Genomic DNA, 26212 nt, shown 5'->3' on the forward strand with positions numbered 1-26212 from the left:
TCCGAGGATCATCACTGCTGGTGATAGTAACCTTGTCCAGATTCTGCATAGGATCCACCAACGTGCTAACTAGGTCCTTGTCCAGATCCACTGGCTGGAGCAGGCGTTAATAGCTGAGCGCATTGAAAAGAAGTACCGAAAAGCAAAAAAACTGCTTTTCTGTGCTTTTTTAAAGTAAAAAAAATAAAATAACGTGGCAGAGCCTTGAGTTATGAAGACCAAACCGGTAAACTCTGCCTCAGTTTTCATAACTAGCTGGCTGCAGACTGGCAGCTGCGGCGGGTCACGCTAGCAAGGAGGCACGACCCTAGTGCCTCCTTCCTAGCACAACCCCCTAATTTACATATTGCATGGCGCGCCCCCCCCTTGCAGGCACCATGCATGCGTTAAGAAAGCGGGCGCTGAAAAGTCAGTGCCCACTTTCTGCGAAGATTATTGCATCTGGCCCTCAGTCTCTCCACTGGTGCCTCAGCCTGGATCTTGATGTGCATTTTTTTTTTCTTTCAAAAACAAAATACACAGAGATCAGGAAAGGGAAGAAAAAGGAAAATTAGTTCTTACCTGTTAATTTTCATTCCTGTAGTACCACGGATCAGTCCAGACCGTGGGGTTGAGCCTCCTGTCCAGCAGATAAGAGACAGACCAAAACTGAAAAGGGTATCCTATATCAGGACAGAGCCTACCCTGCAGCCCATCAGTATAACCATTGTCAAAGCAGAAAAGAACTAAGAAAACCCAGTAACGAGATCAAGCAAGTAAACACTACTGAAAAGAGTAATAATTAGGAACAAATATGAACAAGGAACGGACTCTGTGAAATAGTGCTCTTGTATATCCGTGGACACCAGCTAGATGCTTCTGGTGTCCTTAAGATAATAGGTGGCAGTCATCCAGAGACCTGTAGGAAGAGCTTCGAGCGGACGGTAGAAAAGGAAGAAAACCAGGGAAGGGCGTCTGGACTGATCCGTGGTACTACAGGAACAAAAATTAACAGGTATGAACTAATTTTCCTTTCCCTGTACAGACCCGGATCAGTCCGGACCATGGGATGTACCAAAGCTTCCCTAAACCGGGTGGGACAGAGACAGTCCCGCTCGAAGCACCTGCCGCCCAAATGAACCAAAAACCAGGGCATGCAGGTCTAGACGATAATGCCGAGCAAATGTATGCAGGGAGGGCCATGTAGCAGCCCTGCAGATTTCTTGCGGAGAGACCGACTGACTCTCCGCCCAGGAAGTAGCCTGAGAACGCAAGGAGTGAGCCTTCAAGCCCTCAGGAACTGGCCGGCCTCAGCAAACGTAGACCGAGGTAATCGCTTCTTTCAGCCACCTAGCAATAGTAGTCCGCGAAGCCTGTTTTCCCTTATTCGGATCACTCCAAAGGACAAAAAGATGATCGAAGAGTCGAAACTCATGGGCACTTGGAGATAACGAAGTAACACCCACTTCAAATCAAGCCGGCGAAGATTCCCCCCATCGGGGCCTGCGACATCCTCCGTCGAGAATGCCAGAAGCTCCATCGATTGATTAACATGGAAGGAAGAAACGACCTTCGGCAAAAAGGAAGGAACCATTTTGAGAGAGACTCCCGAATCCGAAAAATGCAGAAAAGGCTCCCGACAGGACAGTGCCTGAATCTCCGAAACCCGACGAGCGGAACAAATAGAAACTAAGAAAACCGCCTTAAGCGTAAGGTCCTTTAGCGTAGCCAGACGGAGAGGTTTGAACGGAGCCACACAGAGCTCAGAGAACTAGATTGAGATTCCAGGACGGACGGGGGGTCTCAAGTGTTTGGTGCCCCTCAAGAACCGAGCAACATCCGGGTGAGACGCCAAGGGGTGCCCTTCTACACGACCGAGAAGAGAACCGAGAGTGGACACTTGGACACACAACGAATTGAAAGACAGCCCCTTGGAGAGTCTCCTGTTGAAGGAAGGAAAGGACCATTGATACCGGCACCGAACACGCCGAGACCCCCGAGTCAGTACAGACAGACATTCTCAAAAACCTTCCAAATGCGGACATACGCTAACGAAGTAGAGGGTTTATGCTCCTGCAGAAGGGGGGTAATCACCTCTTCCTTGTAGCCTTTATGCCTCAGCCGTCGCCGTTCAAAAGCCAGGCCGCTAGACAGAAGCGATCCACCTGGTCGAAAAATACGGGACCCTGCCGGAGTAGACTAGGAAGATGGCTGAGACGCAGAGGGCCGTCCGACGCCAGGTTGACCAGATCCGCGAACCACGGCCTGCGGGGCCATGCGGGAGCTACCAGAATGACCGGTCCCTCATGGAGTTCTATTCTTTGGAGGACTTTTCCCACGAGAGGCCACGGAGGAAACACATAGAGAAGAACATCCGATAGCCATGGGAGAACGAGGGCATCCATGCCCTCCGAACAGTGCTCCCTCCGATGGCTGAAGAACCTGTTGGCCTTGGAATTGGTCAATGTCGCCATGAGGTCCAGGTGCGAAGGGCCCCACCGGTTGGTGATCAAGATCATGGCTTCGTCCGAGAGCTCCCACTCTCTGGGATCGAGACGCTGGCAACTGAGGAAATCAGCCTGCACATTCTCCTTGCCCGCTATGTGGGAGGCCGCTAGACAATCCAGATGTCGCTCCGCCCAGGCAAGGAGTCAGCCGGCTTCCAGAGCCACTAAGCGACTCCACATGCCCCCCTGCTGGTTGATATAAGCTACCATCGTAGAGTTGTCTGAGAGGACCCTCACAGCCTTGCCTCGGAACAGTGGTAAAAATTCCTGGAGAGTTAGGCATACTGCCCGGGCTTCCAGCTGATTGATGTGCCAGCGGGCTTGGACCGGGGACCAATAACCCTGAGTGGTCTAAGACTGGCAGACTGGCCCCAGACAGAGAGACTGGCATCTGTGGTGACTATGATATACTGTGGAGTCCAAAGAGGCATTCCCTTCAGAAGATGCGGAAGCGAAAGCCACCACCATATGTCTGTGATGGTAGAGGCCGAACGTGGGAGAACAGTTTGAAACTGTTCCGACACCGGTTGCCATCGGGATAGCAAAGCTCTCTGTAACAGACCCATATAAGCAAAAGCCCAGAGGATAAGGTCGATGGTGGAGGCCATAGTCCCCAGGACCTGGAGGTAGTCCCACGCGAGCAGGAGCGAGAGCGAGATAAGGTTGCGTATTTGGTCGACAAGCTTGGATGTTCGAGCACGGGGCAGAAACACTTTTCCCACCCGTGTTTCGAAGCGCGCCCCCAGAAATTCCAACACCTGGGGAGGCTGGAGATGGCTCTTGGGAAAGTTTACTATCCACCCGAGAGAGGTAAGGAGAGCTAAAACCCGGCTGACCGCCTGTTTGCAGAGGACTTCCGATTTGGCCCGCACAAGCCAGTCGTCCAGATAAGGATGGACTAAGACTCTGTCCCGTCTGAGAGCCGCCGCCGCCGCTGTCACCACCACCATGACTTCGGTGAAGGTGTGCGGCACGGTGGCTAGACTGAAGGGAAGCGCCCGGAACTGAAAATGCTGTCCCAGAACGTGGAAGCAGAGATACTTCTGGTGTGCGGGGTGATTCGGGATGTGTAAATACACCTTTGTTAAATCGAGAGAGGCCAGGTATTCGCCGGGATGAACAGCTACGATGACCGCCCTCAGGGTCTCCATTTGAAAATGAGGTACCCTGAGGACCCGGTTGACCCTCGAGGTCTAAGTTCGGGCAGAAGGAACCTTCCTCCTTTGGGACGATGAAGTAGATGGAATACTGGCTGGCACCAAGCTCCATCTCTGGGACCGGGACAATGGCGCCCAGCTGTTGAAGCCTGACAAGGGTTTGAGCCACCGCTTCCCGCTTCAGACGACCGCACGGCGAGTCTACATAGAGGTCCGGTAGATCTTGAGAAAATTCTAACGAGTAACCTTCTCTGATAATCTCGAGGACCCCCACTGGTCCGACGTGATCTTGACCCATTCCTCGAAGAACAGGGAGAGACGACCCCCTAGATTGGGGACGGAGGAATGGGTCAACTGAATTTCATTGGGAAGCGGGCTTTGGGGTGGTACGCTGAGGTGCCCCGTCATGGAAGGACCGACGCCTGCGAAAGGGCTGAGACCAAGACTGAGACAGTGAAGGATAACCACAAGCAGGAGCACCACACCCCCGAGCTGCATATAGACGTTGGCCCCGAAACCGGGAAGGCACAAAAGCTTGAGACTGTTTCGGTCGGTCCTCCGGCAGCTGGTGGACCTTGTTCTCACCCAAGGAGTTTAATGAGTTGCTCAAGGTCCTCACCAAAAAGCAACTTACCCTTGAAAGGCAAGGTGCCCAATCGTGCCTTGGACGCCAGGTCCGCTGACCAATTGCGTAACCAGAGAAACCGCTGAGGCCATTGCTTTCGCCTGGACTCGGAGAAGATCATACAGGGTGTCCGCCGCATACGCAATAACACCTTCCAACCTGTCAGCCTGCTCACCCTCTGCAGGGGGAAGGTCCTGGGTGCAGAGTAATTGCTGAACCCACCTAAGGCCGGCCCGCTGCATGAGACTGCTGCAAATAGTCGCCCGAACTCCCAATGCCAGTACCTCGAAGATACACTTAAGGTGGAATTAGAGTTTGCGGTCCTGTGCATCCTTCAAGGTTGCAGCCCCCACCACCAGAATAGTGGTGCGCTTGGTCACAGTGGAGACGGCAGAATCCACTGTGGGAATTTTCAGCAGTTCCAGGCAGTCCTCTGGGAGCAGATAAAGCTTATCCATAGCTCTTCCCATTCCTGTAGGAGAAGCAATTTGAGCATGGGGTGAAAAGGAAAAGCAGAAGCCTAGGCCCGGAGTCCCGCGAGGATCGGGTCCATGTGCTTAGGTAGTGCTGCCATAAGAGTGTCCGCCGGTGGACCCTCAACTCCTAATTCCTGGAGGACAAAAGGAATGAGGGGTTCCAACTCCTTCTGAAATAGGATCATCCCCTTCGAGAGGAGGAAGTGTTTCTGCCAAATCCACAGCCGGATCCGGGGTTCTCAAAGGTGCTGGAGGGTCCGGGCAGAAGGGGACCCCAGGACCACCTGCACTCTGACAGCCCCCCTGAGGCTCTGGGGCCGCAGGGGCGAGCAGAGAGTCCAACCTCGGAAGTTTGGCTGGCGAGGGACCTTGGGAGGGGTCATCCTCCTCCTGCAAGCTGGCCAGGTAGGATTTGTGCATGAGAAGCACAAATTCTGAAGAAAAACGAAACCTAGACTTGCTTGGGGGGGTGGGGTGTCAGGGACCCCATCCGGGGGTTGCACGGGGCTCAAATCAAGGGGAGAACCCACAAAATCGTCATCCCCTGCGCCAAGCAGCCCCGAATCGGGAGCTGCTAAAACACCCAAAATGGTCACCGTTCCCGCAGTTTGCCTACCTTCTGGAAGAGCTACTCCGGGCTGGATTTAGCTGCGCTGCCTGGGAGGGGCCTTCCCCACTCGGCAGGCACACAGAACATAGCCCCTCATGCGAAATTGCATCAAAGGCTCCCCACAGGCTAGGCAGCAGTGTGATCACGGCACTGTCAGTGAAGAGAGCCGCAATCACAAAGAAAATCAGCTAATTAGGCTTCCCTTCGCTGCTGGGAGGAGCGGAGGCAGAGGACTGAACCCTGCACGCTCCTGACTGAACACCCAGCTGCTGACAACAGAGGTAAAAAGACTGAGCTAGGGGGGGAGACTTAAGGTATTTAAAAGTACCTCTGGTTTTATTTTTTTTTTCAAAAGGAAAGCAAGAGAGTGTGTGTGTGTGTGTGTGTGCCCTAAAGACACTGACAGGAGAGAAATCTCCTGAACACTTTAAAGGCAGCAGGTGAGGGGGGAGTGACTGGACCACCAGTTTCACCCTCTTAGGAGCACCAGGAATAGGGGCTTAGGCTATGCTGCAAGAAAAAAACAAAAGGGGCCAAGCCCCCCTAGAGCATGGAGACAGTGTTGTCTCCAAAGGATAAAAAACAGAGCCAGTTCCCTCTTTCTTTTTTTTTTTTTTACTAAAACCAAGAAGAGTACTTGCTTGATCCTCTAGGGAAAAGCCTGGAACTGGAAATAGGGCTAAACTAGCCAAGATCAGGAGACCGCAGGTTGAGCTGATCCATCTGCTGGAGACAGACAAATACTGAAGGGCTGTAGGATAGGCTCTGTCCTGATATAGGATACCCTTTTCAGTTTTGGTCTGTCTCCATCTGCTGGACAGGAGGCTCAACCCACACTCTGGACTGATCTGGGTACGTACAGGGAACCAAAATACTTCCCTGCTTCTGGAAGGAGGCTGAGCACAGAGGGTGCCAGGAACCCAGAGGGGGTGAGGGAACCAGAACCCCTGGCTCCACCCCCCCCGTCCCCCGACTACAAGGGCTGAGCCAGAACAGGAATTACCAGCCTCTTGCCCTGCTCTACCTGAGGGATGGCCCACAATAAAACAACACCTTGGGGAGCCAAAATCTGGAAACTGCAGATTTGCACCTCTACTATCTGCCGGAGACAGATAAATACTGAGACTGTAGGTGGCACACTCTGTTATGGAGCAGTGTCTCAAATTTTGTACTCTGCCTCCATCTGCTGGTAGGGATGCAAAAACCCATTTGTCTGGACTGATCTGGGGTATGCACAGGAACCAGTGCTACTCATCCATGTTGGCACAAATAATAGTGTTGGGTATCACACAGATTGTATCAAAAATGATTTCTTGACTCTGGGAGAAAGGGTAAAACAGGTGCACAGCTGGAATTCTCCAAGGATTAAGGCCCAGGGAGGGAAGCTCGCATTCTGAAGATGATTGATGGTGTTGAGTATTTCAGCTTCCTGGACTCTTGAGATGATGATTCAAGGATTGCTGAGCAGAGATGGGAGCCACCTGTTGAAAGGGTGCAGCATCTTCCAACACAGGCTACTATACCTGCTGGGAAGGGCTTTAAACTAGGATCATTGAGGATATGTGAACAAAACGCTAAAGTAAGTAAAACATTAAATACTTGTTTAAAAAAAAAAAAAAAAAGATGGGGCAGCAGAGGGCAACATCTGGAAAGCTATGTATACTAATGCTCATAGTATGGGAAATAAAGTCCAGGATCTACAGGCTGACTTGAATGTAGTGACTGTCACAGAGATGTGTACCATGACTAGCATGTAGTTGTGGTAAAGTTTTTCAGTGCATAATTAGAAAAAGAGAAACAGGATTTTTTCACTAGAGAATCTTTGTTGAATTTTAGTGACCTATGATTAAAATAATTTGTGACTTATACAGGGGTCTTCATACAGTTATAGGCTCTTAACACTTATATGCCCTGGTCTAAATTTGACTGACTACAGCTAAATTAAGTACAGGTTTTTTTATTCAGTGGTGTTTACAACTGTAATCACTTGTTTTGCATGGATTATAGATTTGTGGGATATAGTTATACCAGGCTATAATCCATTCAGCAAGAACAGGGTAGAAAGGGAGGGAGGGAGGTTTAAAAAAAAGTGTGATGTAGCTCGATTTAAAAAAGGTTTGGATGAGTTCCTGGAGGAGAAGTCCAAAAACTGCTGTTAATAGGGAATAGCCACTGCTTGTTGCTGGCATTAGTAGCATGGGCTCTATTTAATGTTTAGGTACTTGCCAGGTACTTGTGACTTGGATTGGCCACTGTTTGAAACAGGATGTTGGGCTTGACGGACCCTTGGTCTGACCCAGTATGGCATATCTTATTTTGAAGCTCCTGCATGCATGTGCGCATACAGGCATAGCCACCCACACACAGGCATGCATGCACACAGGCTGTTATAGACCAGGTTACCCGAACAATACCGGGCACTTTTAACAGAACCTGTCCAAAAGATTCCTTGCGTTGTGGAGCCAGAGCAAAGAAAGCAACAACTGTGGTACCTCCTCGAACTTCTCTATAAGATGCCATTCAATTTATTGCAGCTTGGGCTCACTTTCCTAGAGTTCATGGGCTACTGACTGGTTGTCAGAATAGCCAGATTTGTGTCCTGCTAGCCCCGGTAGTCCTTTAGCAGCTGACCAGCTATCACTAGTCTCTGGATCTCACTTGTTCCCTCATAGATCTCGGTGATGCGAGCATCACGATAATATCTTTCAGCTGGCATATCGGATACATAACCCATTCCTCCTAGTATCTGGAGAGCCTAAAATGGAAGAGCAGCAAAGAGTGAATACAGAGACCACGTGCCAACACCCCTCCCCACCACTGCATATGAGACATTACCTGATGGGAAATGGCAGTGGCAGCCTCGGATGCTGCTAACTTGGCCATTGCTGCCTCCTAAAAGAAAATACAATTATACATTAATCTGGTGGTGTAGACATTCCATTAGATGATATCCTCTTGCTGTCTAGTTACAAGCGTAAGGAGAGCCACACAAGCTTGCCATTTTATTTTCAGAGAGTTACTGCAGTATCTACCTGTCCCTAAAATACAAAATGGAGAATGCAAAACTGAATATTAGCATACCCTAGCATTCCCTGAACATTAGGGTTACTGAATAGCAGACTTTTACAGAACCATTGTTAACTCTTTGTACCTTTGGACACCAAATTGTCTTACATTAGTAATTGTCTGACAGGAGTGTTAAAAATTTACTTCCAAAGTGCAAATGCAATAACTTTAATGGAGAAATTTTCCTACCTGCTAATTTCTTTTCCATTAGTCCTGCTCCACCAGTCCAGCCCTGACAACTTGGTTATTTACCCCTACCAGCAGACTGAAGCAGAAAACAGTTTTCCTCTGCAACATCGCTGCTTGTATTTAGGAGGTGATATGAGCAGCAGGATCCAGTATCCTTCTGACAAAGCGTCACCTCAGACGTCATGACACACACACACAACACAAAAAGACAGATAACAATTAACATCTTCCACACAAGAAACATCAATATTAAACAGAAAAAAATGAGAAGAAATTTCCCTGCCCCCTACTATAGAGAGCTACCAGAAGTTTCACTGTAAAAATAGGATTACTGACTCCCCAAGAGAGACGCAGGCTTCGTGAGAGACACTGAAATAGGTTTCAACAGAAAAACAAGATAAGGAATTTTTGTCCAGGACAACAATACTATCCAGCTTATCTGATCTGACTGTTCAATTTAAGGGCTATAAGCTTCTTTACACATAAGTAAGCAGCCCCAGGACAAGGATGGGTCAGAGATGCACAAACAACTCAAGACTATCTGGAAACAAGAAAACCATTCCAAGAAGGGGGCTCAGAGGTGAACTTAGAAAATAACAATCTACCCGGAGCAGAAAAAGTCTATCCAAGGACAGTTCAAACAGGAGCAGTGACCCCCCCCTGTGATGGGAGAAAGGGGGTCAGCAATCAGAAATGAAGAAAATTGCTGACATGGCAGAGCAGCGCTGGTCAAGGGGTGACCATCCTGGACCAAGGGCACCATGCAGGGGTGGGGGGAACGACATTGATCTGAAGTGAAGAAATTATACCATCCCCCTGCTGCTGAACTGTTAGAAGCAGCAGGGAGGAAAGCCAACAAAAGAAGGGTTGGCAAAGGAAAGACAATCAACAGCTGACAACACCCGAGACAGCACCTTTGCCCTTCCCAGCAGCGAAGGGAATGTCTGAGAAGAGATGCTTGAAAGTAAGAGATTGCGGCCTGTTCCTGGTTGCTCTGGCCTGAGAGAAGCCGCCTCAGCCTAGCCAGCATGGGGACCAAGAACACAATCTCTCTTCACCTAAGACTGTGTCTGAGACCTCCAACCAGAGACTGTGCCAGAGTGAAATAGAAGGTAATCTTCTAAAGCTGTGGGGGGGGCTAGTTTCATTTATTAATGTACCAAAAGCAGGTTGAAGTCTCTAATATATTTATGTCCACTCTTGATGCAGAGCTAAGCAGCAAGGACTTTACAGTTGTCTTGTTTTTTTATTCTAACTGCTAAATCTGAAAAGTCTGAAAATAAGTCTTACATAAGAAATAAGATATGCCATACTGGGTCAGACCCAGGGTCCATCAAGCCCAGTATTCTGTTTTCAACAGTAGTCAATCCAAGTCACAAGTACCCAGCAAGTACCCAAACATTACATAAATCTCAAGCTACTATTGCTTATTAATTAATAGCAGTTTATGGATTTTTCCTCTAGGAACTTATCCAAACATTTTTTAGACCCAGTTACACTAACTACTGTAACCACATCTTCTGGCAATGAATGTTAGAGCTTAACTATGCATTAAGTGAAAGAATTTTCTTCGATTTGTTTTAAATGAATCACTTCCTAACTTCGAGTGCCCCCTGGTCCTTCTATTATCTGAGAGCGTAAACAACATTTCATGATTTTGTAAACTTCTATCATATCCCCCCCTCAGTCGTCTCTTCTCCAAACTGAACAGCCCTAACTTCTCTAGCCTTTCTTCTTAGAGCAGCCGTTCCATGCCCCTTTCAGCTGGACAGGACTAAGGTTTTCAGCTATGCCATTGACAATTTTATCCCAGGAAACAAAAGCCAGTGTAGAATTGGTTTGATTTAGTTTATGGAGCTTATTTTCTATTGCTTCAACAAGTACTTTCATCTCTCGCTTTTTCCTGAAGGTAAAATTAAGATTATCTATACTATTATGAATTTGGTTAGTTAAGGCTATTACGGCCTTTATTAATTGGTGATCAGACCAAGCAATATTGTGTGCGAAGTATAGATTAAGCAATTACTGGTATTTGCAAATATTACGTCTAGAGTGTGACCAGCTTTATGAGTGGCTTTTGAGACAAATTGTAACCATCCCAGGGCTTCCATTGCTTCTAAAAACATTTCACAGGCTAAGGTTCTTGGTGTTTTGTCTACATGGAGGTTAAAGTCTCCTACAATTAATGTAGATTGTGGTGATGGAAACACCTTGGTGAATAATTCAATCACTGGTGAGCAATCTTTTTGTAGTATTTCTGGAGGACAGTAGACCAGTCCTGTGTTTAGTTGTGGCGACATTAGAATTACCACCTCCTAGCAAGGATTAATCTCTACTTTTTTACAGTACAAGCTTAAGTTCTTTTTTGTTAATTGTTAAGCCCCCACCTTTTCTTTTATCTCTAGGAAAATGAAATACATTGTAGGATGGTAAATTTGGTTTAGAACATTATCTCTGACTTTCAGCCACTTTTCAGAGATACAGAAAAATGGTTGGATTTAAATCCTCTAGCATGTCATTAATCAGAGGGATTTTTGTTGACGGAGCAGAGTAAATAATTAAGGAAGAGATAGTGGAATAGTTTTTACTTATCGTAGGTTGGACCAACTTTGTGTTTCTTCTGTGCTTATTTCTCTGGATGCTCCTTAGATCTCCATACCAACCCCATCCAAGTATGGGCTCAATGTAGCACTTTTGATCCATGGTTGTGGCAATTGGATTAATAGAATAAGCACTTCAGACACACACAAAAGGGCAAGCTCTTTTGTTGTGCTCCTTCGTGTGTGGACCAAGGGCGCGTGCCTTATGGTGCAAGCATCTCCAGTGTCACCGCTGCAGTGATCCGCGGGCATAGATGGGTATGCCAAGCCTCAGTGGCGCCAGCTTCTCCTTGTGGTTCCCAGCAAGGCAGTCTGCCTTGCTCCCTCCAGTGTTACCGCCACTGTGATCCTCGGCCCACCAGTCCCTGCTGTCTCAGCAACCTCTAAATCCAAACATGTGGCCGCTTTCAAATTGGCCGCTGCCTCTGAAGCCTGCATAGCTGACCATGTGTCAGGACCTATCAGATGGCAAAAGGGTAACCAGTCCTACATTGAGCAAGAGCTAGGTTCTTCCCCCCTCTGGGAGAATGCCAAACACATGGAGCCTCTCTCTCCTGCTGCCCAGAGGACCCTGTAAGCCTTGCAATGCCAGCACCCATAGTGTGAGAGACTGAGTGAATCCCAGCTAGGAAGCTCCAATCCCTGCATAGTCACAGCAATGCCGGCCATGGTCTTTCCAGTACCCTGCACAGCCACTCCCTCAAGTGCTTGTTTTTGTTTTTTTTTTTTGAACAGCCCATAGTGAGAGAGAGGGGGTGGGTGGAAGGGGAGACCAGTGAGGAAATAAAGCCAAAGACCTGAAACCAGGAAAAACTCCTCACAGCAGAAGAAGAATAGATCAACCTCTGTTCCCCTTTTTTTTTTTTTTTTCTTTCTTATGCTCCATGGCCAAGCTCAACCAAACACCTCCCTTAGGGGATGGGAGCAGAAGAAGGGCTCACATGTCTGACTGTGGCATGGCCCAGGGGTCTGATCTTGGATCCACCGCCAAGCTGCTGCACCATTCTAGTCCTACCATCTGCAAGAGGCAGAAAATACTGGATTCCCTGTACGTACCCAGATCAGTCCAGACAGTGGGTTGTGTCTCCCTTCCAGCAGATGGAGTCAGAGAAAAGCTTGAAGGGTGCTCTTATAGCCTGGAACACCCCCTCTGTGTCCCTTCAGCATTTCTCCCTCTCCAGCAGATGAAGGTTATTTATTTATTTATTTTTGAACTTTTCTATACCAACCTTCATGTTGAAGTAACATATCAAATCGGTTTACATTGTAACAATAATATTGCACAGGGCATTACATAAAACAAAATTGTACAAGGCATTATATAAAACAAAAATTGCACCGGGCATTACATCAAAACAAGTGGTAACATAGAACTAGGAGAACAGGGGAAAAACTGGCGAAGAAAAAAGAGTTAGCAATAGATAACGTGAGGGTTAACAAAAGATAAATTGAAAAAGGTGAAACGAACAATAGGGACAGGGATGTAGATTAAATCACAGTGGAAGAGGACCTGCAATCAACGTGAATGCAAGTTAATGAAAACTAAAAGTCCAATTATAGATTCTGGGGGCAAGATTAAAGAAATAAGAATAAGTCCAGACCTTATGGGGGAGATCCAGAGCTCTATACGGGTGTGTAACCTGTCAGGAAATCCAGAGCTGTAGGGGAGTGAGAAACTCGGGAAATCCAGAGCTATGTTGGGGTGTGACCCTGTTGGGTGGGTACAGGATCTAGTGAGGGGGATGAGATGGGGCATTCTTGAAAAGAAGGGGGGATTGTAATGTTATGGAAAAGCCTGTTTGAATAGCCAGGTTTTAAGTTTCTTTTTGAAAGTGAGAAGACAAGGTTCTTGCCGGAGATCTGGGGGAAGGGCGTTCCAATGTGATGGTCCCGCAGTGGATAGGGCGCGTTTCCTTAGGGCTGTCTTAACTGGAGGGGCATAGAGGGTGCCTTTGTAGGCGATTCTGATCGGTGTGGAGGATTCATGGAGACGAAGAGGTAAGTTCAATTCCAGAGGTGACAGATTGCGAGTGGCTTTGAAAATAGTCATAAGGACTTTGTAGAGGATTCTAAATTTGATGGGAAGCCAATGTAGGTTGCGAAGTATGGGAGTGATGTGCTCTCTTCTGTTGGCGTTAGAGAGGATCCTCGTGGCGGAGTTCTAAACCATCTGCAACGGTCTGAATGTGTTAGCTGGAAGACCTAGAAGGCACGAGTTGCAGTAGTCTATTTTTTGAAAAAATGATTGATTGTAGAACAGTGCAGTAGTCATGGAAGTAGAGAAGGGGTTTCAATCTTTTTAGAACTTGTAGTTTGAAGAAACAGTCTTTTGTAGTAGTATTGATGAATTTTTTTTAGGTTGAACTGGTTATCAAGAATAACGCCAAGGTCTCTGACCTGGGGGGAAATATTTATTTGAGAAGTGTTAGGAAGTTTGTTTATACCATGGATGCCGTCATGGGAGATGAAAAGGATCTCCGTCTTGTTGGTGTTTAGGACTAGGTTAAGACTGGTAAGCAGGTGATTGATTGATTGAAGGCAGTCTTTCCAGAAGCAGAGAGTTTTGGAGAGGGAGTCCTTGATGGGGATTAGTATCTGCACGTTGTCCGTGTAGATGTAGTGGGTTAATTTGAGATTGGAGAGGAGTTAACATAGCGGAAGGAGGTAAATGTTGAAAAGCATTGGGGAGAGAGAGAGGAGCCCTGTGGTACTCCTAAGGAGGAGCTCACGGGGTGCGATTCTTTGTTGTTGATTTTAACCTTATAGCATCTATTATTAAGGAAGGACTTGAACCATCTGTGAGCCGTACCAGTAATACCAATATCTGAGAGACAATCTAACAGTATAGCGTGGTTCACTGTGTCGAAAGCTGCGGATAAATCAAGGAGGGCGAGAAGGTATGATTGTTTTTTTTTCGAGGCTGAGGATGATAATCGGAGAGTGAGATTAAAAGCGATTCAGTGTTTAGAGATTTACAGAATCTGAATTGAGCTGGGGCAAGAATCTTGTGAAATTCCAGGTATTCTGATAGTTGCTTGTTGACTTTTTTCTAGTAGTTTTGCAATGAACGGAAGATTGGCTATCGGATGGTAGTTTGCAGGATCCCCTGGTGACAAATTTGGTTTTTTTAGCAGTGGTTTGAGAATCGCAATCTTAAGTGTGTCCGGAACTAGCCCTTGTTCAAGAGAGCAATTGATGATATTTGAAATTGACTTCGAAATGATTTTCGGGATAGAGATGAGGTTGCAGAACATGCGGTTCCCCATTTCAGCTACAGCAGGATAGAAGTTTAGATTTCTCTCTCTCATTCCTTCTTAAATTCTTTCACTGTCTGGATGGCTCAAGTTTAAAAAAAAAAAGGGGTTTCTGGCTTCTCAGTCACTACCAAACTTGCAGGCAGAACTGGTAGCAGTATTACCTGGCATTTTTCAGAGTAAATTTGGTAACTTTTTGTACTTTTTCCTTCTCAGGCTTCTCTGACTTTCAGGGGTGAATGTTGGTGGTCCAACCTCTCCCCCCTCACGACGGCACGCTGCCTTGAGATGCCGCCTTCCTCGGGGCAGCACTAGCAGAGAGGCAACATTCTTCTGCTTTTTGTAAAACAAAAAAAAAAAGCTGTCGTTTTCTGAGCGGAGGTTCTCTTACCCACTCCTGCCAGGCTCCGGGGGGGTTTCTCATTTATTACCAGACTTTCCCTTCCCCCATGCAGCGCTCAGTGCAATGTGCTGCCTGCGGAGAGCCTGAGATGCGGCTCTCCCGCAAAGGCATTTGTTCGAGGTGTCTCCCCGGCGGAGAGGGTCCCTCAAGGCCGGCTGGACGTTCAACTTTGCGCTCCCAGATGCAACTGCTCATTGGGGGGCCGGCCCGGATCCCTTCTAGCACGGAAATGGCAGCCATTTTGTTTTCAGAGGCAGGCGCTCCTAGGCAGCCAAATGATTCAAACAGCAGTTTTTCTCCTTCCCCACCGGTTTTAACTCCGGTTAATCCCCCGGGCCAGGGGGCAACGCCAGGGGACCTTCCTGCCATTCCTCACTCAGGACCTCCATCGGGACCTCCACCCCCCAGTCTTTTTTCAGCGGATTTTGTGCTTCTTTTGCACAATGCTTATTTGGCCAGTTTGGAACAGCGCCAGGATGCATCTTCAGGCCCCCTACCTCCTAAGATGATTAGATTGTCAGATCCTCTGCAGTCCGCTGCAGTTCTTCAGGGGTCCTCCCAAGTCAGGGTGGTACCCCATCCCGATCCTTCTCCCCAGGGTGCTCTGGGGCTGGACCAGGACCAAGATGATCTGACTTCTCACATGCACATGGAAGGGGATGACCCTAGGATCTTACACCTGTTTCAGAGGGATGAACTTGATCCTCTCATCCCCCATGTCCTAGCAGCGTTGGATATTGAGGCTACACAGGATCCACCTGGCACCAGTACGGGGGCCACGAAAGGGGACCCCGTCCTTGCCGGAATGCGTCCACCAGTGAAAACGTTTGTTTCATCCTATGATCCTTCAATTGCTATCCAGAGAAAGGGATTCGCTAGAGTCTCAGGAAAGGCTATGGACAAGCTCTATCCTCTTCCGGAGGAATTCCTAGAACTCCTCAAAGTCCCCAAGGTAGACGCATCAGTAACGGCGGTCACAAGAAGGACTACCATCCCAGTCACGGGTGGAGCTGCCCTCAGAGACCTCCAGGATTGGAAGCTCGAAGTCTACCTCAAAAGGATTTTTGAGGTATCAGCTTGGGGGTAAGAGCCACAGTGTGCAGCTCTGTAATGTAGCGCACAGGTCTCAGATGGGTCCAACAGCTGCTCGGTGCTCAAGATCTGCCACAAGAGGAAGCGCAACAGGCGGAACGCCTAGAGGCGGTAATAGCTTATGGAGGGATGTGCTATATGACTTACTCCGCATCCTGGCCAGATCAATGATATCAGCAGTCTCTGCCAGGTGTCTCCTCTGGCTCCGTAATTGGTCGGCTGATTCTTTGTCTGACTCAGCTGGGATCTCTCCCCTTCAAAGGCAAATTACTGTTTGGTGAGGATCTTGAACAACTCATCCAATTCCTGGGAGAGAACAAGGTGCACAAGCTGCCGGAGGATCATCCTTGGACCTCCAGGACATTCAATTCTACTAGAAGCCGATTCCGGGGACAGCGGCGTTTGATAGTCAAGACCGGCCTCTCAAAGTCCTCCTTCCTCAATGTCGCAGTCCTGGTCTCATTCCTTTCGCGATCGAAGACCAGCTCGAGACAGCTTCCCTCGGGGGGCCTCTTCCAAGTCTTCCCAATGAAGAATTGCCGGCCCACTCTTCGACCCCCAGGATAGGGGGGACGTCTCTCCCTCTGCTACAAGGAGTGGGTCAAAATTACCTCAGACCGATGGGTTCTGGATATTCTACAGCACGGCTACGCTTCAGAATTTGATGGACTCCCCCCTTCCCCCCCCCCCCAAGGGACAGGTTTCTTTTCTCTCCCTGCAGCCCAGTGAAGAAGCAACATGCAGTACGTCAGACGCTCGACCGGCTCATGGACTTAAGAGCCATCCTCCTGGTGCCCCTGAAGGAGCAAGGGTTAGGCCATTATTCCATCTACTTCTTCAACCCCAAAAAGGAAGACTCCTTCCGTCCAATCCTGGATCTCAAGATGGTCAACAGGGCCCTCAGGATGGAGACGTTACGCTCCGTAATAGCGGCGGTACACTGCAGTGAATTCCTAGCCTCCTTGGACTTGACGGAGACTTATCTCCACATCGCCGTCTTCAAGAACATCAATGCTTCCTTCGCTTCAAATCCTTGGTCAACATTTTCAATTTCAGGCCCTACCCTTCGGCCTAGCGACCGCTCCCTGCACCTTCACCAAGGTCATGGTGGAGGTGGCAGCAGCCCTCTGAGGGAGGGGATTCTAGTCCACCCCTACCTGGATGACTGGCTCATTCAAGCGAAGTCCCTGGACCTTTGCCAGCGGACGGTAGACAGTCTTGCAGCTTCTCCACTCTCTTGGATGGGTTGTCAATTTTGCAAAGAGCAGCCTTACTCCCTTCTCAGACGCTCGACTTCTTAGGAGCAAGGTTCGATATCAATTTGGGCAAAGTCTTCCTGCGTCAGGACTGTGCTCTGTCACTTATCTCTCAGGTACAGCACTTCTGTTGCCTCTCACTCCCCACAGCATGGGACTATCTCCAGGTCCTGGGCTCGATGGCTTCAACTATAGATTTGGTTCCTTGGGCCTTTGCGTCCTTTGCAGAGGATATTACTCTCCCGCTGGAAGCCAGTATCTCAGGAGTTCCAAGCACTCCTTTCGCTGCTGGAAGTTGCCTAGGACAGCCTGAGCTGGTGGCTGTCTGGATCACTTGCTGATCCCACAGTGGATGATCACCACCACAGATGCCAGCCTCTCCGGATGGGGAGCTGTGTGGCAAACGCAGTCGGCACAGGGATGATTGACGTCAGTGCAAGCGATGTGGCCGATCAATCGTCTTGAAACCATAGCGGTTCGTCTTGCTTGAATATCAGCTCGAATGATTAACAGTATGAGGACTGTTTGAGTATTGCCAATGGTTCCTTTTGCAAGTTTGTTCTCACTACAATTTCTAATCAAAACATTCTTGTACACAGTTACAGTTTGAGGTTGGTTTACTTGATCCTTTCCATGGTTTCTTCTTGCTTTGATATACTCAATACTGAAGGGACGCAGAGGGCGCGCCAGGCTATAAGAGAGCACCCTTCAAGCTTTTCTCTGACTTCATCTGCTGGAAGGGAGACACAACCCACTGTCTGGACTGATCCGCGGTACTACAATAATGAAAATTAGCAGGTAAGGAATAATTTTCTTTTCCTGCTACTAGCACACCTAAGTAGTGCTGTGGGTCACAGAGGAAAACTGTTATCTGCCTCCATCTGCTGGTAGGGGCAATAACTCAGGGCTAGATTGGTGTAGCAGGATGAGACGGAAGTGGGGGTTTATGTGAGCAATGGCAAATATTCCCACAGCCCCCCCACCAGCCCCTTCCTTCCACTTCTTCCTCTCATGCTGACACATGTATCTTGGTATAGAGTGCCCTGCTAATGTATCTTGACATAGGATATCCGTGAGCATTTTGTTTGCATAACTTGCTAAGAGTGTCTGTATATATAGGACACCTGTAAGTACCCTCCTGGCATAGTGTAGAGTACTTGTATATAACATGTTTGAGCCCTCTGCTGTCATACCTTGGTATAGGGTTTCTTGTTGTCCTTTAACATGGCTGCTCTCCAGGTAAGCAGACGAGCACTCTCCAGAGCTAGTGCCATATCTGCGAGTTTAAACTATAATGAAGAGAGAGAACTTCAGAGTTCAGCCTGACAACGGCACATTGAGTTAACTCATTTCCAAATGCATTCCTAAGGCGCCACCTCCAACACTATTATGTAGCAGGAGCATGCAGGCATGAAAGGGCAGTGCCTCACATAGATGGTACATTTCCTACAGAAGACACTTTAATACAGCTGATTTTATCCCAGTAGTGACAATTTTTCTCACCTGAATGGCTTGTAGTTTGCTGATTGAAGAGCCAAAGGCTAATCGTTTCTCAGAGTAGTCAATAGCACAATCCATGGCTGCTTGGGCTATCCCAAGTGCCTGTGAGGCAATGCCAATCCTGCCTGAATCTAGGGTTTGCTGAAAACAAAACAGAACATTAATGCAGCTCCAGCTTTTAATAATTCTCAAAGTATTTTTAATTGATTCACACTGATAGATCATGTGTCACCCAGGAGATACTTTCCAAAGTTTTAGAACTGTGCTGTGCTCAAAGTATAACACAAGTTTTAACAATTTGCTCTGACTTCCTCCTTGGCTAGAATAAAGTATTTTTGATCTTCTTGAGTTAAGGTAGCCAAGAGATTTTCAAAAGTGACTTACCAAAGAGGCAAAATCTAATATAGTTTAAGTACATCAAAAACGAGAAATCTGCAAGGGAGTCGGCTAAATTATTGACCAAGGGGCAAAAAAGGTGCTCAGGGAGGATGGCAGAAAAACTAAATGACTTTTGTTCATCACTGCAAAGGCCATAGTAAAATTTAAACTTACCTGTTTATTTTCCTTTCCTTTTAGTCCTGCTAGACCAGACAAGTGGGATAAGTCCCCACTGCCAGGAGCTGGAGAAATAAAGCTGACTTCATTCAGCTGTAGTAGACACTCGATAGGCTTCCCTTTGTTTTCTGATATTTCTTTTCTTTTCAGTAATTGCTACATCTTTCTTCATGCCTATAATTGTCAGCAAATAATAACATCTTGGCCCCGCATTCTGTGTCCCCACACATTCCATCCATTTTCCACTTATTCTCACTGGCCTTTATTACTGCTCTTTATAGCTATCCTAAACTTGCTTCTTTCGACCTCTGCTGGTCAGCTATTCACATCCCAGGAGTAATAAACTGTGTGCTGAATTACAATTTAACATATGCTAAAAAAAAATAATTTAACTCCTGATGCAGTAAGCTAATGGTTTACAAATGCATCAACAGTAAAAAAACAAAACACAAAAACCAAACCATACTAACCTGAAAATGTGCATAGACGATACATCTAGTGTGTATAAAATGATTTATGCACAGAAAACATTTTTTGTGCATAAATCATGGTTAATGCACACAAGAGAAATATATTCTTACTTGATAATTTCCTTTCCTTGAATCCTGCTACAACAGTCTAGTCCCTATGAGAGGGACCTGGTATCAAAACAAAGAGGAAAAAAAAATGCAAAAAACTAGAAAAAACAAAGTTTTCCACAAGGTCAAAAATAGCCAAAGTGAGCTCAATCACATGGTGAAGCTTCCAGCTCTGCAGAAAAAGAGAGACTGGAGAGGGACCCGTGGTATAGGGCATGCTCTGTGTGCCTAGTCAAAGTTCTAGAAATTTTGACTTAAGTTTCCACATCGGGGCGCCATCTCATGATGTCATCCTTGTGTGAGGACTACCATCCTGTTTGTCCTTGGAGAAAAATTGTGCTGAAACATAGACCATTCCAGGGGTTCACAACTTTTTCTTGGCAATGTATCATACATTAAAATATTAATGCTCTACTATCCATTCCAGCCTCATCCTCCTCTCTTGTTCCTTGCAAACTTGATCACCTCACTCATTCCCTTTTCCAGATCATTTATAAATATATTATAAAGCACTGGTTCCAGTACAGATCCCTTGGCCATTCCACTGTTTACCTTCCTCCACTGAGAGAGCTATTTAGTCCTACATTCCATTTATGTTTTAACCAGTTTGCAATCCACAGTAAAACATTGCCTCCTATCCCATGACTTTTTAATTGCCTGAGTCATCTCTCAAAGGGACTTTGTAAAACACCTTCTGAAAATCCAAATACACTATATACACCTGCTCACCATTATCCACATGTTTATTAACCCCTTCAAAAATGTGGCAGATTGGTGAGGCAAGATTCCCTTGGGTAAATCCATGGTGGCTGTGTCCCATTAAACCATGTCTGTCTATGTTCTTTAAAATAATTTCTATGATTTTTCCTGCCACTGACATCTAGCTCACCAATCTATTGTTTCCTGGATCACCCCTGGAGCTCTTTTTAAAGATCTGTGTTACACTGGCTAGCCTCCAGCCTTCAAGTATAATGCATGATTTTAATGATAGGATACAAATTACTAGTAATAGGTTTGCAATTTCATTTTTGAGTTCTTTAAGAACTCTGGGATGTGCACAGTCTGGTCCAGGTGATGTCCTACTCTTAAGTTTGTCAATTTGCCCCATTACATCTTCCAGGTTCACCCAGATTTGTTTCCATTCCTCCAAATCACCATTAAATACCATTTCCAACATGGGTATCTTACCAATATTAAACACTGAAGCAAAGAATTAATTTAATTTAGTCTTTCCACTATGGCCTTGTCTTCTCCTAGTGCCCCTTTAACCTCACCATCATCTAACAGTCCAACCAACTCTCACAGGCTTCCTGCTTCGAATATATTTGAAAAAGTTTTTATTATGAGTTTTTGTTTCTATGGCCAGCTTCTTTTCAAATTCTTTTTACCTGCCTTAAGGGCGAATTTTAAAATCCCTACATGTGGCAAAACTGGGAGATACGTGCGTGACTCAGCCATGCGGATTTTAAAAGGCCCAGGGCCACACACATCTCCCAGTACACGGATAAAGATTTGACAAAAAGGTGCAGGGCGTGGGCAGGCTGCAACTGCACCCATGAAACCACTTAAGTGCTCTAGCACGTGCCGGGATCCCTCGACAGTCTTAACTTGCTTCTGCTATGGACAGTGTGTAAGTAGTGAAATTTAAAAAAAAAAAAAAGGTAGTCAGTGTTTTAGGGGGTCGGTGCTAGGGTAAAAGGGAGGCAAGTTAGGTAGGGGGCTTTAGGAAGTCCACTCCTTTACTGGGGCAAACTAGGAGGGAACTGGGTAATAGGCCTATTAGGTTGACGCGGGTAGCTACTAAAATTCTCCCCTTTACATGTTCAAGATAGAATTCATGCGCACATGTAAGCACAGCTAGCCAATTCGCACCTGTTATAAAATTGGCGCATCCATGTGCACATGCCAGCAAACACACATTCATTTGCGCCCACGTGCGGCTCTTAAAATCTACCTTTTAATGTTTTGCATCTAGCTTGCTAGTGCTTATGCTTTTTTCCTATTTTCTTCATCTGGATCCTCTTCATTTTTGCAAAATGTTTTTGGCTATAATAATCTTTCACCTCACGTTTTAACCATGTCTGCAGTTGTTTGGCCTTCTTTCTACCTCTGAGATGTGGAATACATCTAGTTTGAGCTTCTAACAGTGTATTTTTAAATTATGTCCACACATGATGTAAACTCTTAATCTTTGCAACTACACTTTTTAGTTTTTTTCTATTTTCTTCATTTTATCAAACTCTCCCTTTTGAAAGTTAAATGCTGGTACAGTAGTTTTCCAATTATTACGTCAAATTTGATCACATTATGATTACTGCTGCCAAGTGCCCCACTACCATTATCTCTTGCATCAAATCCTGCATTCTACTAAAAATTAGGTCTAAAGAAGCTCCCCCTCCTTCTTGGTTCCTGAATCAGCTGTTCTATGTAGTAGTTATTTATTTCAATTAGAAATTTTACCTCCCTAACATATTGTGTTGACAACTACCCAGTCAATATTGGGGTACTTGAAATCTCCTTTTACTACGCTGTTGCCAAATTTGTTAGCTTTTCATCATCTGTCCATTCTGGCCAGATGGATGGTAATTTATTTAAATGAATTTCCCATTACACATGGAATTTCTATCCATAAAGATTCCACAGTGCATTTAGACTCCTGCATGATCTTTATCTGTTTGACTCTGTGCCATCCCTAACAATCTGGCCGATGCAATACGGACACGCTAAAACTGTGTGTCCAAACTGGGTGCCTGCGGTTTCAACACGCGCACAGACTCCGCTCCTGGGTGCTTGATGCAGTATTCAAATAAAAACACAAATGCACAAAAATGCACACAGTGGTCAAAAAAGCATCCTTAGCACTACCCATTGTATTGCATCGGTCGACCATGTAGCATCGCACATGCGCCGTGATGTGGACGTGCTGAAATTCTGTCAAAAGGACATACAGTCAAATGGAACAAGAGAAATGTTTATTGCAAATTTATTTAGAAACTTTAAATTTTTCCCCCTACATGACATCTCAATGTAAGTTGTGCTGTGCATCATAAGCCTGCCTGGGGGGGGGTGGGTATATAAATCACTGCAGGGAATCTAACAATCCTTTTTTGCGCAGTTCAGATTGGATCTGTACTATGAACTGATCGGTGGCATTCCTAATCGCTATTGCTGGCAGATCGACCCTGCTTCAGTTTAAAAAGGTAAGAGCAGGGGTGGCGAACTCCAGTCCTCGAGGGCCACAAACAGTCCAGGTTTTCAGGATAACCACAATGAATATGCATGAGAGAGTTTTGCAAACATTGGAGGCAGAGCATGCAGATCTATCTCATGTATATTCATTGTGGCTATCTTGAAAACCTGGCCTGTTTGTGGCCCTCAAGGACTGGAGTTTGCCACCTGTGGGTAAGAGGTATTTTGTTTTGTTTTTCTTAGGCAAACAGCATGGAAGCCAAAGTCCTGGACATCCAGGCAAGGAGCAGGACCCAGGCACTTGTTACGGGCCTGTACCCGGGCACCCCTTTCCTGGACAACTAAGCAAGAAGCACAGCCTGTACCCGGGTGCGAGAAGAGAAACCTGTCCCTTGGGCAGCAGGCAAGGAGCAGGACCCAGGTACCTGTTACGGGCCTGTACCCGGGCACCCCTTTCCTGGACAACTAAGCAAGAAGCACAGCCTGTACCCGGGTGCCCAAGACCTGGATGTTCAGGAAAGCAGCAGGACTGGGGCACCTGTTTAATGCTTTGCCTGGGGTCTGGTACACAGATGCACAAATTATGGACATCCTCGTCCATTAAATGATGGCTTTCCCCTATCGGTTCATGCTGTGCATGTGGCCTGCTTTTTTGTCCTTCCATTTACTGCATTTTTTGCTGTTAATGCTATCCATGTGCCCTGCACTGTTGTCCTTCCATTAACTGTTGAACATTCCTATCCATGTGGCAGGTTTGTAGGAATCATTTGGGAAAATTATATTAACATCGATTAGTGGACATTAGATATTCCTATATTACCCTCAATTGCAAAATAATTCTGATTAATAACAGTCTGATGTATGCAATGTTTTGTGTTCCCTGTACGCACCAGGATCAGTCCAGATGGTGGACATCTTAAAGAACGGCTACGCTTTGGAGTTTGCCCGCCACCCAAGGGACAGGTTTCTCTTCTCGCCTTGCGGATCGAGCCTCAAGAGACTGGCAGTGCAACAAACCTTGGATAGACTCCTGAGCATCGGGGCCATTGCTCCCATCCCCTTCAGAGAGGTGGGCTCGGGCCATTATTCAATCTACTTCGTCGTGCCCAAAAAGGATGGTTCTTTCCGCCCAATCCTGGATCTCAAGGAGGTCAACAAGTCCCTAAGGGTCCTCCGTTTCCGCATGGAGACCCTGCGTTCCGTGATTGCGGCAGTACATCAAGGGGAATTCCTTGCCTCCCTCGACCTGACAGAGGCCTATCTCCACATCCCCATTCTCAAGGCACATCAGAGGTTTCTTCGCTTCAAGATTCTGAACCGACACTTTCAGTTCCAAGCCCTCCCCCCTTCAGGCTGGCGACCGCCCCACGGACGTTCACGAAGATCATGGTAGTGTTGAGGCTCGATCCGCAAGGCAAGAAGAGAAACCTGTCCCTTGGGCAGCGGGCAAACTCCAAAGCGTAGCCGTTCTTTAAGATGTCCACCGCCTGGACTGATCCTTGGTACTACAGGAACGAAAATTAGCAGGTAAGAAGTAATTTTCTTTCTTTTTTCATTCACAGTTCCAACAAGCAGAGACTAACATCATCATAGCTGAAAAGCAAACCTTTGCACAGGTGAAGAGATATGCTGGAGATCAGGAAGAGCAGGCGGGCCCCAGCAGTTGACAAGCGCCGAAGAGGCAAATATGTGATGCTCGCTTCTCGGACTCTGAGCAGGAACTGCTTTGTCAGGCAGTGTGTGAAAACTAGAAAGTGCTCTTCTGATCAAAGGCTTCCTTTTCTACCAAAAAAAGGATTTGGGATAGGATAGCTCTGGATGTCAGCTGCCTGTTGGTCAAAAATAGAAATGTGAAACAAATCCAGCACCACTGGATTGACACATGAAGGGAGGTCAAAGAAAAGGCCATCAAAATTGAGGCATCAGTGGCGAAAAGACCCCACAGCAGGGGCAACAGAATTGAGTTAAATGCTATACCCTGGTATGTAGGGAATATTATTGTTGCTATTCAGTGATATGGTACATTATCCAATTGTTCATTTGTATTGAGTTTATCAACTGTTGTGTTGTATTGTATTGTATGAAATAGTAGTAGACAATAGGGGGTGGGGGGAGGAGGAGGGATGGGAAAATGTGAAAAATTTGGATAACAGGAGTGTCTCTTGAGAGACGGAGCTGTCAGTAACCTTTGTTGGCTTTTTGTGTATGCTATCCAAATATTAAATTACAAAAAAAAATAAAAATTGAGGCATCAGGCTGCAGGACTGGTGGTGGGCCATCATGCAATATAGCTTTGTCCCCCATTGAGGAGCTTATCCTGAGCACTCTTCAACTGGAGGTCGTGGATGATGTGGGTGCACCATACTGGTGCAACACAGAGCAGAGTGAATGTATGATTTTTGAATGTGCCTACCTTGTTTGCATATAATTTACTTTCGGGTGCTTGGGTGGTCAACAGTTGAGAACTATATAAAAAAAACTTAAACTTGGGGTTTATCTTTTTCCACAGAACAAGTGTGGCAAATGGCATTGAAGGAGAGAGACAGTCTCCCCCAACACCAGACTTCACATTTCCAACTTCAACAGAAGTATCCCCCCCCCCCCCAAACCAAGCCTGCTTCTCAAGGAGACCCAGCCACACATCCCTGTCGCAGGTTATACCAGAAATTCAGGGAGCTGAGACCACGGTACCAGACGACCTGGAAGAGGCAGTCATTGCCATCAATGGCTGGACGCTGACTTTGTGGCTGACCTGATGTCAAGCATGAAGCAGCACGACGAGTCTGTCGCCCAGGGTTGGCAGTCAGTACACTTGGAACTCCAGGAAATTCGTAAGGAGAATGCAGTGGCTACTATGGCCCACCTGATGGGTGAACTAATCAGTGCTGTCAAGGATGTAGCCAGTGCATTGCAGTCTGGGAAACAACCATGATTTTCTTCTGTTTGCTTAATAAATGTTTTTAGTTGTGTGTAAGCAATGAGCCTCATCTCTTTTTAATGGGTTACGGTTTAGACAAAGGGAAGACAGCCTTGCTCTGAACGAGGGAGAGGTCGTGGCGAAGTTCCATGCCCTAGGCCTGGATCAAAGCCTCACCTGTGCATACCCAGTGGACCGGGGAGGGGGGGGGGGAAATCGCCTGGGCCCAGAGCAAAAATAAATACTCTACAGCACTGAT

General features: G+C 46.7%; 1 protein-coding gene and 1 long non-coding RNA gene across 2 annotated transcripts in view; one reads left to right on the top strand and one right to left on the bottom strand.

Annotated features, from left to right (window-relative positions):
* Positions 1-7856: 7856 nt before the first annotated feature.
* The window catches only part of ACADS (acyl-CoA dehydrogenase short chain), a 54274-nt gene continuing 35918 nt past the window's right edge, over positions 7857-26212 (bottom strand). The window contains exons 7-10 of the mRNA XM_029620123.1: positions 18718-18855; positions 18408-18503; positions 8190-8246; positions 7857-8109 (exon numbers count right to left, since the gene is read on the bottom strand). Coding sequence (XP_029475983.1) covers positions 7957-8109; positions 8190-8246; positions 18408-18503; positions 18718-18855 — 444 coding nt within the window. The 3' untranslated portion in view covers positions 7857-7956. The remainder of the gene's footprint in view (positions 8110-8189; positions 8247-18407; positions 18504-18717; positions 18856-26212) is intronic.
* On the top strand, positions 23173-26012 carry LOC115100989. Its single transcript, XR_003859233.1, has 3 exons — positions 23173-23457; positions 24599-25017; positions 25546-26012. It is a non-coding gene; the product is annotated as an uncharacterized LOC115100989 (long non-coding RNA).

Source organism: Rhinatrema bivittatum, chromosome 11 (genome assembly GCF_901001135.1).
Source record: "Rhinatrema bivittatum chromosome 11, aRhiBiv1.1, whole genome shotgun sequence".
Classification (NCBI taxonomy): domain Eukaryota; kingdom Metazoa; phylum Chordata; class Amphibia; order Gymnophiona; family Rhinatrematidae; genus Rhinatrema; species Rhinatrema bivittatum.